Source organism: Coturnix japonica, chromosome 3 (genome assembly GCF_054131305.1).
Source record: "Coturnix japonica strain WE chromosome 3, WE-NBRP24, whole genome shotgun sequence".
Taxonomy (NCBI): domain Eukaryota; kingdom Metazoa; phylum Chordata; class Aves; order Galliformes; family Phasianidae; genus Coturnix; species Coturnix japonica.
In genome coordinates, this window is record NC_140665.1 from 96322615 (window position 1) to 96342385 (window position 19771).

The window sequence follows — 19771 nt, forward strand, 5'->3', positions numbered from 1 at the left end:
TAAAGTTCCCCAGTAAAGCATAAAGGATGAAATATCTCAAGTAAAAAAGATGCTATCTGGACATCAGCAATTAAATGGGATTATAATAGCAAAATCAAAATCCTTAATCATTACAGTCCACTTGAATTTTAGTTCTGGAGACCCATGCAAAGAACTTGGTGTGAATGACCATGCTGCAAATGATTCACAGTAACTGGGAATCAATAAGAGAGTGTTCTGGCTCATTCCTATCAGTTGGCAGTTCTAGGAAGAAGCATTTCAAAAGTCCAGACTGGTTCAAGAAAAAACCATTCAGTAGAGGCTAATGATTGTGGATGCCTCAACCAATTCAGCTGAATCCATCAGCCTGCTTACTGAAGGTCAAGAACTAATCTACTTTGGGCCTCTCTACTTGGGCATCTAAAGTTTGAGACACACTAAAAAAACCAGCCACAACTTATGATCCCAAACATGGAAAAACTAAATTTACAGTCAGTCTCCAGTAGTTAGAAATGCTTTTGGGAATTTGATGCGAATTTCCATCTTGAAGTGGAAATAACCACCTGAAAATTATTGGAAAGATACACAAACCCAGACGTTACCTTTAGCAACCTCTGAATCAATTCCTTGGTCTCTCAAGCTATTACTGCTCATGTCTTAGATGCATTCATGAGGTGATATCATCAAAGAAGGGCAAAAGGAAAGATAGCTCATACATGAATCTCATGATTGAAATGTTGGTTCTTTTGGTCTTTGTGATGCTATAACTTCATGTCATTCTAGGTACCAGTCAGCTCAGAAGTAGTTCCAGACACAGTAAACCCTAGTGCTCTCCAAAATGGTATCTCCTATAGTGTCCAGCTGCTTAACAATTTGTGGAAGCACCCTGCAGCATCTAGTAGAGCACCCACTGCAGTTGAGACTGTAGTTAAGCCATTCACAATGTCTCTCTCTCTCTTGGATTCCCTGAGGATTGCACTGAAGTGGCCCTACACATTTTCTTTAATCCATAAAGGTTCTTCTTTATGAATCTACAGAAATCTATCTACAGGAATACAGCAGAGGCCTCTCCTCCTCAAGTCCAGCTTTTTATATTATAGAACATTGGGATGAGGGAACAGAGACATGGAATAGACTAATTTTTAATAAAATTAGGCAAAAAATTAAACAGCAAAAGTCATGACATCCATACCTGATTATACCAAGAGGGTCTAAATCTTCTTCCTCCTCTTCCTCTTCTTTTTTCTCATTTTTCTCAGCATTCTCCAGTGTTGTAAGCTTTGAAATCAAGTCTGGTGTCTTCTCCTCTTTGAAGAAATCCAGTGCATCATTTTCTTCATCTTCTTTCTCTTTGTCATCAGGAACGTTTCTACCCTTGAAGTCAGTGACACCAGTGGATTTTGTTCCTGCAAAACACAATTACAGGTGCAAAACTGAAAACACGGGATACCAGCCATGTTTTATTTCATGCCTTGCACCTGTTCCTCCTGATTTTGTTTGAGAAATGAAGTACACAATCAGCTTTTGTGAAATTCTTCCAATATTCCCAACTATCCCTAGTTCTTTTCAATCTTGCATCATTATATTTCTGATCTGTTTATGTTTTTAAGTTGTCAAGCAAAAAAAGACAGAGGAAATTAACTTTTATCTAAAACCTAGCAGCATATGTCTAATCTTCTCCTTTATGTTCCTTCTGTAGTCAGTGGAAACAATAGAATTTCCAGTCAGTGACTCATCACATCTAAATACAGTTGTTCGACAATAAGTTTCCTTCTGAAGTGCCTATTTCTCCCCATTGGCTACAGAGGGGGCCTAAATGCTCCACTTTGCTGTAGATAACTAACCTTCATATATAACTAGAAGAGATAAAGTCCACTTTTAGTTAATGATTTAATTAACTTGGGCTAAAATACAGCACTGGACAGCATGAAAAACAGTTTCCAAAACAGTTCTTCAGTTTACACTCAGAAACAAAGTCTGAAGTTCTGATTCTCTTCACTATGTTCATCTGGTTTGGTAGAGTGAGACACAGTATTTTAAGGCAGATTTTGATAAACAGGTCACATTACCTGTACATAACCTGTCCACAGAATATACGGACTTATTCAGCTATATCTATATCGTATACATAAAAGCTTAACATGAATTCTAAATTCTCTATGGCCTACTTTCAAGAGAACACTGACAAGGATAGGGAAGAACTCTAAAACCTTATTTGGCAAAATCCTTTTTCTAACATTATGCAGTTTTGCCCCCCTTGACTTTAAGAAGCTTTTTTCAGTTGTGGGTTTTGTGACTGATAAGGCTTTGCTTACAGGGATGCACACTTGATAGTCTCACAGAGCAATACTTAAATGAACTAAGAGAAGTGAGCCCATCTGTTCCGTTCATTCACTTACTCACTGCTACGTCCAAGGAATGTAAGAAAAGATCTGTACAAATAATTGGAAGCGGCAACAAGAACTGGACACAAAGCTAAGGGAAATTAAGGAAGAAAAAAAACCTATTCTTTAGCTTTTTTTAACTAAAAAAAGCATCGCTTCTACTCAAAAAGTCATTGCCAACAGTTTGCTTTAGGGTCTACTTCAGCAAGACCTAGCAGTTTTATTAGGAATGAAGAACAGACAAAGCATGGAACAGTTATTCACTAAGGGAGACTTGCACCATCCTATCAGGGACCATCCCTCTGCTAACAATACATGATTATTTAGCCTATGAAACTTACATGCTCTGAATCACAGCTTTAGTATATGCCTAAGGGAAATTAGAGATTGTGCAACTGACACTTTCATAACAACCATTTTGGCATTAGTACTTCCAAAGGAGATGCGTTCACTGAAAAGGGGAAAATAACAGCAAACGCAATCAGAAAGAGTGGAGACATTGACACAGGCTGCCCAGAGAGGTGGTGGAGTCACTGTCCCTGGAGATGTTCAAGAAACATGGAGATGTGGCACTGAGGGACCTGGTCAGTGGGCATGGCAGGGATGGGTTGGTGATTGGACTAGATGGTCTGAGAGGTCTATTCCAACCTTAATGATTCTATGGCTCGATGACTGTGTAGTACTGTAGATGCACAAGAGAATATTTTTAGTGACAACCCTTACTCTGGCATTCTCTAGCTCTTGACTATCTAAATCAAGTACCTAATAAGGCTTGTAGTAAGCACGTTTGTGGAAGAGAGGACACTCACATATTTTAGTTACCTAAAAATTCCAGTAACTCAGGACTCGTTGCTAGATCCTCATCTTTTGAGATGAATTTCATGATATCATTGAACGTTGCTCTTCGTTCATAGATGTCAGATTCTCCCACAAACAGAACTTTTCTAGGCAAGAGTGGAAGAGGAACATGTGGATACCGTGCTGACAGTCTGTGGTAGAGCTCCTCTATCTCGCTGTACTTCTTGGACACCTGAAATAGAATGTGTTGTCTGGGTAAGTTTCTTTAAAGGCAAGAGGGAGACACAAGCAGCAATTTAAGCACTGTGAAGCATTAACCCTGGAATCTGAAGTGGAAAAACATGTATTACCAAAGAGCTTTACATATATAGCCTAGTAAAAGCTTATTATCTACACAGTCAATCCTAAAGCACTGTTGCTGGTCTTCTGATTTTGTTATTAAAATCCGCTCCCTAATGAAATAGAAGTTCATTGCCAGATACCCAGCGTCCATTTGTCTGACTCATCAGCTAATTAAATACTGGGAAGATCTCTGCACCAGATACTTTCCTCTGACAGCTAAAATTTGTGTCTGCTATGTGATGATCAGCTTCAAAAGATAGGAGGCATAGCTGGGTATGTATCAGATGGCGAAAGCAGGATGAATCTTTCTACCACAATGCCAGATTTTTCAGCCTTGCTGGGTTTTGGTGTGCTTCTGGCTGTCAAGGCCTAAACACCTGGCACATTTGTTGCCCTGCGCAGCACCCAACACAAAAACTCAAGGGAAAAGACCTCAGGTGATCCTTGACTCTTCAGTTTATCCATGAAAAAACTCAAGGGCAAAGACCTCAGCTGATCCCTGGCTCCTTATCTATGAGAAAATAAAAAGAAACCACTTGGCCATGGTCAATAGGTTCTTGTATAGTGAGAAGATGCCAACAGTGGAGTCATTCCCTCTGCACACAAAGGCAGGAAGTCTGAGGAGAAAATAAGGCCCAAGATACCACAGGAAAGTGATAACCATGGGAATGCTGGTTAGAAATAGGCTGGCTTATATGCCACAGCCAGCTCTGAATTCAAGACTGGAAACCAACACACACAAAAAATCCCCCACAGAAAGACAACATACTGTCTGTAATTGATATGATGGTCATAATGGAGATTGACTGCCATGCTATGGGACTGTGGCATTATACAGACAATACATTCATCTTGATGCTCCATAATCTATTAAAGCGTTGCAATGCATACAGAGTTGGATTTAAAAAAACAACCCAAAATCTAGTGCAAGCAGAGGCTGCGCAGATCAGATCCTCTCCTAGGGTGGAACATTTATCCTCCTGTAACTTACGCTGGCTAACTGTAGTGGAGTGAATCCCAATTAGCAGTGTGATATAAGACATGGAGAGACATGAGCACCACATCTTCTATCTTGGGATTGAAGAAGGCAGAACACCTCCACCAACACAGCAATAATAGAAGGTCAACCCACAAGAAGCACAAAAGTATCTGGGAAATAAGCTAGACACTAACTCAGAACCCATAAACTATATCTATACAAGCAAACTTAACAGTACTGGGGTGTATTCCCCAGCAGTGAAACCTGATAGTATCTGATAGGAACCTTATAGTGTCTTCTGGAACCTGATAGCATCTGGCACAGTTTTGCCTGGGCAGCTAGCACTCCCTCTGTTCAGCCCAGGATTTAGCCTGGTGCAGAGTACTCAGTAGCCTTTATGGGTACTGCCAGTCATTGTGAATAGTAGAAACTTTCACTGATTAATGGCAATAATACATAACAAATTAATTCCTGAAGCCATTAGAAGACAGCAGCCAATCAACAAGACCAAGCCAATACAGCTGTAAAGCACTCAGAAAGGAGCAATGAACTGAGACATACAGACATATTTCACTCCCCTCTTAATTATCATCCCTCCTCTATCAAACACTGCACATCATTCATAAATCTCAATTTATATCTAATTAAACCATTGAACTTAAAGTAATTGCACACCTTTGCATGCTGCTACTAATTCAGCCGTTGTGAATCTGTGTGGGCTTTGCACAACACCTTGCAACAGCACGTACAACGTAATAATATTATACGCAAAGCATAATAACAGGATACCCAAAAGCCTGCAACACACCATGCAAACTAACATTCAGCAGTGTGGGGATGCCCTCTGCTGGGATAACCTACCACACACGCGGGATGTGAAACCTGCAGCCCAAACTATTCCCCACCTACGCCAAAGGCTGTGCCTAGCAAGTCCCTGCCTCCTGTGGCTCTGCCTCAAATCCTGGCTTACAATTTCATGTTTTCTGTCAGTTTCCCAAGGGAAGGGCATGCAGCAAGTTAAATCTTCCTTTTCCTGGTTACCCTTCACAATTCTTTGAAGAGAGGCCGTGGATTCTGTGGTACAGAATGTCAGGTTAAAAAACAAGAGGCTGCTCTAAAGCCTCCTTTATCAATGCTATTCAATAAACGAGATCCCATTTGATTGATATTAAAATATTTGTCTTATGTAACCTGTAATTCCTCTAGGGTCCCGCAATTATCCTCTCCCCCTCCCTGCCTCTACCCTAAGCCCCTACCTGCTGAAGCCAGCTCAAGTGCATTGACTTCAAGGGAGTTCTGTCAAGTTGCAATATCAAAGGCACCATTTACTTTACTTCAAAAGAGTTAATCACACAGATACAGCAAAGCATGTGCGTATTTGCCAGGTCAAGACCCTATCTGCCTGTAACAATTAACATTCAACTTAGAGCTGAAACAGAGACAGGAATGGGCTGAGTGGCTTTTTTATTCCCCCCCTCCAGGAAACAGATAAGTAAGTCAAATATGACTACATACAGCTAGAAGGTTAAGAAAACCACTGGGAAGTTCAAAGTGAAAGACTGTAGTTTGCTGCTAATCCCTCAAATCTCATGCATGTGCCTTACCCCCCTCTTCACAAGAGCCTCGCGCATCAAAGTATGCACTGATGCCTGAAGGACACAAGCCTGGGACTCTCTGATGTGCACAGGAGAATTTGATTCCACTCAGTATTAGTGGGATTTAATGTCTCCTTTCCCTAGGCTCCTTTTAATGCCTCAAACTTGTCTTCATATGCTTTCTATTAACAGTAAGGATTTCAATGAAACTGAGGCCTCAAACAGAGCTAACTCGACCCCCTCAGCCAGCCAATGCACACTAACGACTAGACTTAGTTCTACAGTATTTCATGAAATACATATCTGTGACTACTTTTTAAAAGCCCACTTCTGCACACTGTCAGAAAATAGAAGTGAAGCATTACCCCTTAAAACATCCAGCAGCTTTGGATACAGGAATCAAAAGCACCCCTACATACAGACAACACATACTGAGCTTTCACTTGTACGCTTCCAAGGTAAGCAATACCAGAATTAATGCTGCCTGATGATCTCATGGTTATGCATGACAGTAGGTTTTAATTACATGACCACCTGCTTGTTCTCCTCACCTGTTTCACCCAGCAGAAAAGCAGCACTCTACTATTTCTTCTTTAATCAACATGAACTCTTAACAGCTGCTGAACCTACTGCTAACACCAAGAGCTGCTCTCCCATCACAGAGAGTAAAGCATGAAGGAATTTATCTTCCCAACATACCTGTGTGGTCAGGAAACAGCAGCCCCAGCCCAGAGGGACTGTGAGGCTCACAGAAAGTAGGCCAACGTGCACCAATAGGCAAGAATAAAAGCACACCCACACGCTTTTACTCCTTCACTTTATAAGAGGAAGATGGTTCTGTAGTAAATTTCTCCTCAAAATGTGCCTGCCTGACACCAATACTTCTTTGCTCAGCCAGGAAAAAGGAAAGAACTTGACTAACAGAATCACAGAATGACCCGGGTTGGAAGGGACCTCAAGGATCATGTGGTTCCAACCCCCCTGCCTGGCAGGGCCACCAAACATACACCTTTACTAGATCAGGTTGCCCAGGGCCCTGTCCAACCTGGCCTTGAACACCTCCAAGGACGGGGCATCCACAACCTCCCTGGGCAGCCTGTTCCAGGGCCTAACCACTCTCCTAGTGAAGAACTTCCCCCTAACATCCAACCTAAATCTTCCCTCTTTTAACTTAAAACCATTTCCCTGTGTCCTGCTATTGTCAGCCCTAAATGGTACTTGTAAAAAAGAAGAAATTAAACCAGGCACAAATAGAAAGAGAAGGCACTATCTGTTGGGTGGATTTTTAATTAGGCTGGGAAGAGAGAAGCTCACTGCTAAAGAAGGTAAGGTGTGGCTGGAAGAAATGCATTTAAGATAAACAAAGCCTCACAGAAAATGGTCCATCTGTAGACAATAATTAAAGGTTACCTTTGCAGCAGTACCTGATGCAGCACGGAAGATAAAACCAATTTCATTGTTTCAGTAGGATTCTGACCTTTGAAAGAAATGCAGCTGAGTCCTTTAATTACCAAACACAACCTCAAGGTTAAGCAGTTCTACAACCCATCTGCTGTATTTTACACATGGTATTTCTTTTTCCTTTTTAATTAAAAAATCCCTTCTGTTTCTCAGAACGTAGATCTGAAGGTAACAAGGATGTGGATTTCTTCTTCTGTTAATGCTTCACCAACATTTCATTTGAAATGTTGATGTTGCACAGCCCCATTATAGCTGGGGAACACACAGAACCCTGGATTGCTCAAACCCATTGTAAAGGGCAATAGCTCGCCAGGTCAGATATGAAGTCTCTTTCTGCTGTTTGTTTAGCTTTGGTCTGAGAACCTTCACACATCTTGATCTACTGTGGTCTAAACCACAGTGCTGAGGTCAGAGCCGGCTCAGAGGGTGCTTCTGTCCTGCTCACCTTCTTTTCCCAGAGGACGCAAAGATGTTTTTTGTGGAGAAAATAGTGTACAAGCACATGGCTGCCTGTGGCTGCTTGGAGCTCAAAGCACACAGAGTTTCACTGCTGCCATCTAGGGCATGAAAAGGAACAGGACATTGACTTCTATTGGAAACAGACAGAAAAGCAGCTAGACGAGGAACGTCAAATTACAAGGGAAAGGAACAGAAGAAGGAACCTGATCTAGTAAATGTGTATGTTTGGTGGCCCTGCTGGGCAGGGGGGTTGGAACTACATGATCCTTGAGGTCCCTTCCAACCTGGGTCATTCTGTGACTCTGTGTGATTCTGTGATCCTATGTCAAAATGCATCACCCTCCACAAGGCATCTCAAGCTTCTCAGAAGCTTCTCAGAAGCTTCTCAGAAGAACAGAGTTCACCCACATCATAAATGCTCTGCTATATTCTTCTCAACAGTACTGCAGTGGTTGCAATGGGAAAATACTGGTCAAATGTAGACATCTAACCACAGAAAACAAACAGCTCTGCCTAAACATAGGCATCTATGCCATCTGAGATGCTCTGGGGCACCCAAGAGTGCAACCAAATATCACACAAAACCTATGGGAGACCCACAGCATTGTCAGAGCTTTTTGATAAACTCCAGGGCACCTCAGATAGTCTAGACAGTGAGTAGCATGCAACTCAATTGAGCCTTAAGCATTTCAGCCTAGAGTCAAAGACCTCCACCCCAGCTGTCTAACATGCAGAATGCTTTCCCTTTACAGTCAAATAGTAGAGGCATTTCCAGAGGATGAGTCACCCCATTCCCCTTCTCTCCAGTGACCACAAAAGCAGTGACAGACTCAGATTAAAATATCTAACTTGCAGAGAGATAAACTAGGACAGGTGAATCCCTCTGCTCCTTCCAGGAATACATACAGAAGACTCACTGGAATGAATCGACGCAAAGCATCCATCTTCCAACCACTCAGCTCAGAGTTTTAAATTACTTTCATGCACCAAACTCTATAATACATCAGACTTAGCTGAAAAAAGAAATGCATCAGATGAGACAAATGTTACTCCTGTCAGGCTACACCACAGTTTTCTTCCTCATAAAGAATGAAATGCCAGGAGGTCTGACCCGAGAAGAAATCAGAAAGGTTCACTTCACTTGAGAAGAACAGCTGAGTGTGGAAAATTCTTTTACTCAGAGAGAACAGACATGGGAGTGGATAACCCCAGCAAACAGGGGGAGCACAGTAGGAAGTCTGCTCCTTCTCTGTATGGAAGAGCTGATTTCAACTCCTTTTTCTAAGTGAAGCACAGTATCAGATAACAAAAACCAGCTTAAAACTTTGAGTTTAGTCAGGTTCCTCCTTTCACAGAGCTGCATGGAAATAGTGCATAATAAAAGCAGGCACTACAGCACAGAAAAAAGCAATTCCACATCCCCTTCTCTCATCTACCCCCGTCTGGCCCTTCCCCTGTCCTTCAGCAATGACTGATGAGTGCTGTGCAACTCAGAGGCTGAAGAAACAGGTGTAAATTAGTACTAAGCAAGAAGCCCCCAAACACTGTTTTTAGCCAGGACCAGCTGCTCAGCTGTCACTACAGAATGGCCACATGGCGACTGACACTGGCAGAAAGAAGGAAGCACTGCAAGAGAGAGAACCACTCGATCCTCCCCAGAACAAGAGAAGAGAACAGTCTCTCTTGCAGCACTTTCCCATAGTCTATCAGCTAGGGAGTGCAACAAGTGTCAGAGATCTGCTCCTCACCATGACTTTTTCAGAGCACTGACAGATGTTTCTTTATCTGCAAGTCACACTGTGTGCACATCCATTTACCAGCTACGTCCCATTGAGCATGAGTTATAGTAAGGCTAATGGTCTACCAGGTAACCACATACATCATTCTAACATTACAGTCATCACCGAAACATCTGCAAAGTGCAGATGCCGACAGCATGCAAAAGTATCTGTTACATCAGAACCAAAACAATCGAAGTGGATTAAGAGAGAGAGAAAAAAGAATGATTGCTAACGTGGCACTGATTAAACATTTACCATAAACTGAACAACATCCTCAGGTTTGTGCTTTGCTGACTTGAAGGCAGCCAGTCGGGTAACGACGACTATGTGGTACTCCACGTGGCCAGACATCATCTTCCCACGGACCTCCTGGTATTCTGGTACTGACAGATCCAACCCAGTGTGTGTATTCTGGATTTGTCTAGGAAGGAAAATAACACACAGAGCTCAGATACCAGCACACACACTTTTAAATGACCCTCCAATTCAAAGCTCCAGAAGGTCAGTACTTCTGTTTTAACAGGGCACAGGACAGACCCTACACCACAGCAATACAAAACTGCACAGACATCACCCATCACAACATGAAATAATACATATTGGTTTTGAATATTAGAGTCCCAACAAATGCTGCTTTACCCTGCAGGGCAGACAAGCAGATGCTGTGATCTCCAATTTCATCGTGCTCTAAAACAAAGCTCTGGTCACAGGTCAAGCTAAGCCTTGATTTAGCCTCAATCATCAATCACGTACAGTGTACCGTGATGAAAACATCACTGTAAAAGTCACTGAATCAGAGAGCTGTACACACACCATGAAGTTGATAAGGACATACTCACACCCAGGCTTTTCATTTCAAAGCTCTTAGAAGTCCCAGCTAAAACGACTGTAATGGAAAGCGGTTAGAGGGAAGGGAAATAACCACATTTATTGCTCGTTTGCTTAATGCTTCGTGATCACTTTTGTGAACATCTCTTATACAAAACCTACCACCGTTACCTCTTCCATGGTAACAGGACGGGTTTCTTAAGTATAATAATGATCCTAAGCCAACAGAAATCAGATCTCATATTAGGAGGAAGCTTTTTCACACAGAGGGTGGTGATGCACTGGAACAGGTTGCCCAAGGAGGCTGTGGATGCCCCATTCAATGTGGAGGCATTGAAGGAAAGGCTGGATGTGGCTCTGGGCAGCCTGCTCTGCTGGTTGGTGACCCTGCACACAGCAGGGGGTTGGAACTATATGATCATTGTGGTCCTTTTCAACCCAGGCCATTCTATTCATGATTTCTCCATGCAGTTTAACTACACGGCTGCAGGTTGGACTAGCCGATCTCGGAGATCTTTTCCAAGCTGACCACTGAAGTCCTTTAGGACGAAGGGAAGTGCTGTGAAGCAGGGCGGAACAACCAAACAGGAACGGTATACCAGACAGCACGGACTCGATCCGGCCTCGGATCGTCACTAAACCTCACGGGACAGCAGCGGCCCCACACACCCCCACACAGCCGGGGAGCCGCTCCCTCAGCCCCCTCAGCGCCCGCCGCCCCGATCCCGGCCGGTACCTGGTGGTGACCAGCACCGCGGGCGCCGCGCTGTGCTGCATGGCGGGGGATCGGGCTCCTTCCGGCCCGCCCCGCGAGCACAGGCCGCTGTCGGCAGCTGAGCGGCCCGTCACGGGGTCCCGCCTCCCTGTGGCTGCGGCCCGGCCGGATGTGTGAGGGCTGCGGTGCAAAAGGAGCGCTGAGAAGCGTAAGGAATAAAAGTAAAGCTTGCCACGTAGTCGGCAGGATTCGAACCTGCGCGGGGAGACCCCAATGGATTTCTAGTCCATCGCCTTAACCACTCGGCCACGACTACACCGGCATACAAAGCTGCTGGCAGCAAAACGGCAGTAATTTATGTCTGCTTAGTGGCCCCGAGCTGTGACAGTCCTTCTCAGCTTTTCACCCTACAGGAGATCACAGAATCACAGAATTATCAAGGTTGGAAAAGACCTCGAAGATCATCTAGTCCAGCCATTACAAGTACTTCCCAGCTAAATCATATTCATCAACACAACAACCAAACGTTTCTTGAACACTCCCATGGTCGGTGGCTCCACCACCTCCCTGGGCAGTGCATTCCAATGCCTGACTACCCTTTCTGAAAAGTAATACTTCCTAATGTTCAGCCTGAATCTCCCCTGACGCAGCTTAAAACCATTCCCTCTAGTTCTATCATCAATTACACGAGAGAAGAGGCCAACCCCCAGCTCACTACAACCTCCCTTCAGGAAGTTATAGAGAGCAATAAGGCCTCCCCTGAGCCTCCTCTTCTCCAGGCTGAACAATCCCAGCTCCCTCAGCCTCTCCTCATAAGGCCTGTGCTTCAGACCCCTCACCAGCTTTGTAGCCCTCCTCTGAACATGTTCCAGGGCCTCAATGTCTTTCTTGCAGTGAGGGGCCCAAAACTTCAGTGAGGGGCCCAAAACAAGATGCTTCAGGTCCTAAAACATCTTTCCGTCTCTACACTACCAACCCAGGAGGTGTGTAAGGAAAGTGTTGATGGAGTACTTAGGGCTATGGTTCAGTGGGCAGTGCTGGTGGTAGGTAGATGGTTGAACCAGATGAATTTAGAGGTCTTTTCTAATCTTAACAGTTCTGTGTTAGGAAACACTTCTTTACAGATTAGGAAACACTCCTTTACAGAAAGGACAGTTAAACACTGGAATAGGCTCCCCAGGGAGGTGGTTGAGTCGCCATCCCTGGATGTGTTTAAGAGCCGTTTGGATGTGGTGCTCAGAGATATGATTTAGCAGAGAGTTGTTAGAGTTGGGGTACTATGATTGGGCTGTGGTTGGACTTGATGATCTTTGAGGTCTTTTCCAACCTGGATAATTCTATGATTCTATGATTCTGTGTTTCTGGGACAGTTCCAGTCTGAAGAAAGCTTTCAGAGAAAAGGAGGCCAGTGTGAGTTCAGTCAGTGACATCTATAAAATGAAGAAAAAATGAACAGGAGGCAAGTAATTAAGCTCAGTGGATGGATAAAGGAACCTAAAGGAACTTAAAGGAACTTCATTTGTGCTGAAGATGTATGAGCATTCAGAAGTGTCCCTATAAGAGGAGCTCATGCTGAAATATGGTCTCAGCCTGAAACTCTACATTAAGAGCTCTCCACGATACAAATGTGATGGGAAAGGCAGATTTTAAACACAGAATTTAAGGAGAGATGCTTTTAACCTCCAGTTTCACAAAAATATCAACAACAAAAATACTTTGGTCATTATTATTTCACAAAAACAAAAGGAAAACGTGATGAGTGATTTTTGGACCTCAGAACTCTGATACCTAATATAGGCAATGACAATTAAATTACAGTACCCTTACAAATCTCATGATTTTGGGATACCTTTAAAACACATGGTTCAGTAATATGGTGGTGGATGGTTCTACTCTCCTGTCTTCATGCTTATCTGCCCTTCTTGCTTGCTGCACAAGCTGGAGAAGCTCCTGCATGTGCATCCTTCAAAATGGGAGGAATGTCCCATGGAAGAAGACCCTTCCCAGACATTCAGCACAAGCCTGTGAGTATTGCAAACTCCATGCCACAGACAGCCAGATCAGCTCAGGGAAGGTGAGCAGCGAGCTGTTTGTTTCTGGATTCATTCTTCTGTCCACTAGAGAGCACTCAAATCAAACCAATAAACCATGAGAGGTTGCTGGTGCTAACTGCAGCCCAGTATTGTGTCTCACCCTTAGGGACCCAGCTCTGGAAGCTATCTCAGAATCACGTCTGTCTTCTGGCTGGGAGCACAGCCCTGGCTGGGTGTGATTCTTGGCAGTTCTCAGGTTTTCTTTTCATCTCCCCTGAGCTAACAGACCATCAGCAGTGAGTTTATAAGTCTCAGGGGAATTATCTGCCAACTTTTGGATCCCTGGCAAAATGCTCTGCTTGTAATCATAGATGTAGAGGAATCAGAGCCCTGCATAGGGTATATAGTAAGTAAAATGGAGAGGCTGGAGGGAAGCAAGGACAAGGGAACGTACTTCCATACAAAATAAATCGGCTATAAAAACACATTTTAAAAGCTGAAATGAAACCTTTTTCAGCCTAGATCATATTGAGAGAAATACAATATAATTTAATTACTGCACTGGGGTAATAGGATTCCAGTGAGATGATGGGTCACTTCATCGTTTCTACCACTATTTGTTTTCAGATGACAATTACAGAACCCAGATGCGAACCACTAGGAGATTTTATATTAAGTCTGAAGTGCTTTGTGAGTTTCAAAGGTAGCAGAAATGCTAGATTTAAAGTTCACTGTTGTTATATGATGTGGTAAGGCTGTTGATAGCCTGTCAAGGCAGCCTTTTAATCTACACACCTCCTAAACTTGGTATCGATCTATTCTGTGAAGAAGGGAGGAGAGTTATATTGCTGTTCTTCATTATACCTCATGTTTTTCCCTCCTTTAAACAGTTAACCTGTAATACGATGAGCCTCATGTCAGGAATAATCCAGTAGAAACCATAGGTAATCCCTGATGAAAGATAACCTGGCTCTCGCCCTGCTGCAGCCCTGGAATTAAAATTCCCTGTCTCTGAAGTTTGGGAGACCGATGTAAATCATGGATAAAATTCATGGTAGACAGCTGCAAAGAAGAGATGAGGTTTTCTGGTCTGCCTCAATTTAAAAATAAAATAAAATAAAATAAACAAAACTATGCAATAATAATAATAATAAAAAACTATATTATTCAAAAACTCATCTGTAGTAGGTAGAAACTGCACCTTCCTTCCTTCCTTCCTTCCTTCCTTCCTTCCTTCCTTCCTTCCTTCCTTCCTTCCTTCCTTCCTTCCTTCCTTCCTTCCTTCCTTCCTTCCTTCCTTCCTTCCTTCCTTCCTTCCTTCCTTCCTTCCTTCCTTCCTTCCTTCCTTCCTTCCTTCCTTCCTTCCTTCCTTCCTTCCTTCCTTCCTTCCTTCCTTCCTTCCTTCCTTCCTTCCTTCCTTCCTTCCTTCCTTCCTTCCTTCCTTCCTTCCTTCCTTCCTTCCTTCCTTCCTTCCTTCCTTCCTTCCTTCCTTCCTTCCTTCCTTCCTTCCTTCCTTCCTTCCTTCCTTCCTTCCTTCCTTCCTTCCTTCCTTCCTTCCTTCCTTCCTCCCTCCCTCCCTCCCTCCCTCCCTCCCTCCCTCCCTCCCTCCCTCCCTCTCTCCCTCCCTCCTTCCCTCTTTTCCTCTCTACTTTTTCAAAGACAGTTTATGTCTTCTATCTGCAATGAAAAGAGTATTTCCCCAAATCAAGGGAAGGCAAAGACCAGTCAGTAACAGCAGATTTACAGCTAGACTCCCAAATATTTTGCCAAGTTTTTAATGTACTTCTTCACCATGCTTAACGTAAGCTGTTGTTTACTTTGGTTTTCATCACTCCCACCAGGTAAACTCTGGAGGTATTTGTCATAGAATCAGAGAATCATATTTATGTCCATGTTCATTTATTTGCTTGGAGATAAACAGGAGCACGAGGTCTGCTTGGATTTGATTGGTTGTTCAGCACCTTTGTGGAAGCTACTCCCTTTATGAAGACCCTGTCTGGACCTCTTTCATCAAAAGAAAAGCCTTTAATTATTGGATACCTAAAAATCACACCAACCTTGCTGGAATAAGGCTTTGAAAGAATGAAGGCAAGACTGCACAGGCAGGAATGATTTGGGTTTTCAACAAAGAAACCCATCACCTACCCTGCCTTGGTCTCCAGCATCTCCAGAAAACCATTAACATGAGTAAATCAAACAGTGAGATTCAGGTTGGACATTAGGAAATACTTCTCTGTGAGAATGGTCAGGAACTGGCACAAGCTGCCCAGGGAGGTAATAGAGTCAACTGCCCCTGGAGGTGTTCAAGAAACATTTAGATGTTGTACTGAGGGACATGGTTTAGTGGGAAACATTGACGATAGGTGGATGGTTGGACTGAATGATCTTGGAGGTCTTTTCCAACTTTGGTGATTCTATGGTTATATGATTTTCAGCCTAGAACTGTGCTGAGCAGTTCCTGGGGCAATTCAGTTGTTAACACAAGCCAGGGACCATTCCTATCCAGCACTCTGGTCAGCAGCCCTGGAGGCTAAGGGAGTTCAGTCATGTGCACATGGTTTTGTTAGTATCAATCCTTGGTGCTAAAGAAAGGTCCGACATTTAATTTGCTTGTATAGATGTAGCCCAGGTGGCTAGTTCTGCTTCCACAACCATATCCACCTGGAGAGCTCACTGGATGGTTTAACATCCTTTATATTTACAGCTTGTCATACATGCACATTACAGCTTACTGTACAGAGGAAGAACCAATGAGAAGATTTAGAGAACGATTCACTTGCAGTTTCTACATCACTAAATTATCAAAGCCAAGGAAGCCCCTTAAGCCTCTTTGTGCTCTCATTAAAACCACCAGCCCAGGCTTAGTTTGTGCCATAGGGTGAGGCACTACAGAAAGGATGTAGGCAGAATTTAGCTGTAGATACGTACACATGACCATGTGCCACTATACTGTATTAGGAGAGAGAGGTCTTTGCCAACAAGATATTTGACATCCCACCATGCAACGTGCATCTTTGGCTTTGCACACACAGTCTGTCTTCTGCTTTAGTGGGAGCTCCAGATGGGCAGGGACTGCACAAAGACACAGGCAAAATCTTGTTCTGATTTAGATTTGGTAAAACTTTGTCAAGTTACTTTCAGAGCTTTGAGATAAATGTGGTATTATAATCATTGTTCTGTATTTGTTAACTTGAGGGCTTTTTGAGGCAGAACTGAGGCAAGGCAAAATAAGATGGAGCATCACCTGATACAGCTGCAGCCTGCTGCTGCCTTCCATGCTCCACCTGCTCCTCTCAAATCACCCTGCGCAGAGATTTCCTGCTATGAATCCTTTCACCAGGAGATGGTGCTCCTGTCCCGGCAGTCAGCCCTGCTGCAAGCCGGACCCTTCCCGGTACTCCAGGCTTGGTGATGGTGCTCGGTCTGCTGCACCAACCCAGCAACAGATGAAGCAGGAGGTGGTATGTCTGTGAGCTCCCTGTTTGCCCCTGCTGCCCTCCACATCTCACCAGTGTCCCCAGCGTGACCAAAGGAGGAACCAAAGCACCCACCTCCCTGCAGTTACCTCATGCTGATAGCTGTGCTTAGAAAGGTTGGATCTGCCTGTTGATTCCTGCCCAAAGGGATATTCCCAACAAGGAGAGAATATTCTCTTTACAGGGGCAGACTCGCTTTGCCAAATCCTTGTCATATGGAGAATTATTGGGTTGACCTTGTGGACTTCAGCTGATGTTGCTCCACTGGGCTGATCTATAGGTGAAAATAAGAGCACTGAATTGAACATGAGAGCAAAGCTCATGTTTGATAAGGAATAAACAATACCAAGGGATGGGAAGATAACCTAAAGGGAAAAAAATCTTCCCAGGCCAAGGAACCAGCTGGGTTTCTTGGTTAGTGCTGTATGAACAGCCTTTGGAGGTCTTGCTCCCCATCAGAAAGATATGAATCATAGAATTGCCTGGGTTGAAAAGGACCACAATGCTCATCTAGTTTCAAATCCCCTTCTATATGAAGGGTCACCAACCAGCAGAGCAGGCTGCCCAGAGCCACATCCAGCCTGGCCTTGAATGCCTGCAGGGATGGGGCATCCACAACATCCTTGGGCAACACTACCAAAAGGCTTTTGTTTTCCAGGAGTAAATGAACTCTTGGCAAGGTGTTTCTCTGTATCTCCTGGCCCTTAGCTAAAGTATAGTGGTCAGATAAAAAGTGGTGGACATTCAGCTTGCAGCAGCGTGTCCTCTCTGGGCCTGAAGCAAAACCTCCTACAGGACTTACGGATCCATCTGATGTTGCATGCATTGACTTTGTACATTAATTTGCTTTACTTTCTCTGGTGATCCCTGTGCAGACAATCAGAAAAAAATCAGCCTGGCTTCAGTTTGAATAAGTTTTGGAAAGATTTGCTGGGAACATGGATAGTGGGCACGGTGGTGATGGGTTGATGGTTGGGCGAGATGATCCTAGAGGTCTCTTCCAACCTCAATGATTCTATGATAGGATTTGGAAAGAAAATGATGCTGTTGCTTGGTTACTTGGTTACTGTCGTCACTTGTAGCCATCTCACTAGGAAGTTTGCTAAGTGAAACCCCAAGAGGCTTCATGTGTGGTCGCCACATGGGAACATATTCTTCCAAATAATCACAAGCATTACACATCGTGACCACTGCAAACTTGCACAAGACTTGAACATTTGGTGGAGCCCCGCTGGTTTGGCTGATGGAAACAGCCACAAACACCCCAGCTTTGAGGCCTGGGGGATGTTTGTCACCATAGTTCAGTTTTGTTCCAACAAGCAGTGCTGATGAAGGGGAAGGTGAACAGCTATGGAGACAGAAGTCTCTGGGAACATGGCTATGGCACTGGGTTCATGGTCATTCCTTGAGGATCTCTTTTCTGCCTCATTTTCATCTGGGACCTGGTGGGATGCTTTGTTCTGGTTATGTCAAATAACTTCTTATGCTCCATATGTAGAGGTATCCTTCCTTCCAGAAACCCATCTAGAGCTGTGTCGTGGAGAGGCCGTGCTGATCCCTGGTATGCAAGCATTGGCTTCATGCCGTACTAGAGACAGGTTCTCTAGGTTCTCTCTCATACTAGAGACAGGTTGTTGGGGAAACACAGAAACAGATGTGGACCTTTAGCTTCACCTTAGGTTCTGGCAGACTTCTGGTTCATTCAGTATAGAATCATCAGATCCTTAAAGTTGTAAAAGACCACTAAGATCATCGAGTCCAACCATCCACCCATCCCACAATACCCACTAACCATGTCCCTCAGTGCCATATCTCCACAGTTCTTTAACACCTGCAGGGCCAATGACCCCACCACCCCCTTGGGCAGCCTGTGCCAATGCCTCATCACTCTTTTGGAGAAGAAATCTTCCCAAATATCCAGCCTGTGATGATGGGACATCTCAGGTTTGTCTGTTCATGCTCGAGTTACAAGGAGGATTTGTAAGAGTAGGGAGAGATAGAGCAGGGAATGGGGCTGGACCATACTGGTGGAGGGCCACCATGGGCAACAGGGAGTGCCCTTGAGAGGAACAAGTCTCCTTGCTGGTGAAGTCAAATAGACATAAAATCTCCTGTGGTTATATGGGTGTTTTTTCTGTATAAACTTGCTAATTGAGTTGTAAAATAAAACTGCAGCCTTTCCTCTCCAATTTCTGCCGCTGCAGCCGCGTGCTAATTTGGTTTTGGAAGGGGGCTGGTAGAAGGTGGCCCTTTGCCAGTGTGAAGTTATGCACAGAAGGGTTTGCTCTGGGAGGGCAGGGTGTGTGTGCTCTGAGCAGGGCAGGAGATGGGGTGGTTCGGGCAGCTCCCACAGCTGGGCTGGGCAGATGGAAATTCAAGACAACCCAAAAGGGTTTGGACAAAGCTGCAATGGAGAACAGATGGGAAACTTCATCACCTCCATAGATGCTGGGCAGTGGAGAGGACGGGCTGTGGGAGTGCATAGATGGGCAGGATTTGCTGTGTGTACACATGCCCATGGAGCCATGTGCTGATGTGGGTATGTGTGCCTGTTGTGTGAATACGTGCCCCAGTGAATGTGGCACTGTGTGGAGCTGCTCTGGGGCTGGAAAACTGGAGAAAGAGAAGACTCGGGTGCTCTGCTGTGTCCATATCATTTTAATTTTTAGCAGATAGACTGAAAAAATGCAAGGGCAGATCCAAGCGTCCTGAATATGGAGGAGCCTGGGGTTCCTCGTGTGTGGAATCATTGGAAGGCACCACTTAAGTGTGGGAAGGGACCTCTTAGATTGGGAAGGGGCCTCTAAAGGCCATGTAGGCCAGCTCCCCAGCAGTGGACAGGGGCAGCCCCATCCAGCCTGACCTTGAATGAACGTGTGCCTCCACTGACACCATTTTTCACCTTTCTCCATTCCCTGTCAAACTGTCTGCTCTGGAGGAA

General features: G+C 44.3%; 1 protein-coding gene and 1 non-coding gene across 3 annotated transcripts in view; both read right to left on the reverse strand.

Moving 5' to 3' along the window:
- Positions 1-11405, reverse strand: part of HS1BP3 (HCLS1 binding protein 3) — a 37497-nt gene extending 26092 nt beyond the window's left edge. For both annotated transcript variants that reach the window (XM_015859581.2, XM_085542269.1), the window contains exons 1-4: positions 11343-11405; positions 10034-10199; positions 3186-3393; positions 1172-1385 (exon numbers count right to left, since the gene is read on the reverse strand). In XM_015859581.2, the coding sequence (XP_015715067.2) occupies positions 1172-1385; positions 3186-3393; positions 10034-10199; positions 11343-11383 (629 nt within the window). In that variant the 5' untranslated portion in view covers positions 11384-11405. The remainder of the gene's footprint in view (positions 1-1171; positions 1386-3185; positions 3394-10033; positions 10200-11342) is intronic.
- A 150-nt stretch (positions 11406-11555) lies between these two features.
- TRNAS-AGA (transfer RNA serine (anticodon AGA)) lies at positions 11556-11637 on the reverse strand. Its single transcript has one exon. It is a non-coding gene; the product is annotated as a tRNA-Ser (tRNA).
- Between the last annotated feature and the right edge of the window lie 8134 nt (positions 11638-19771).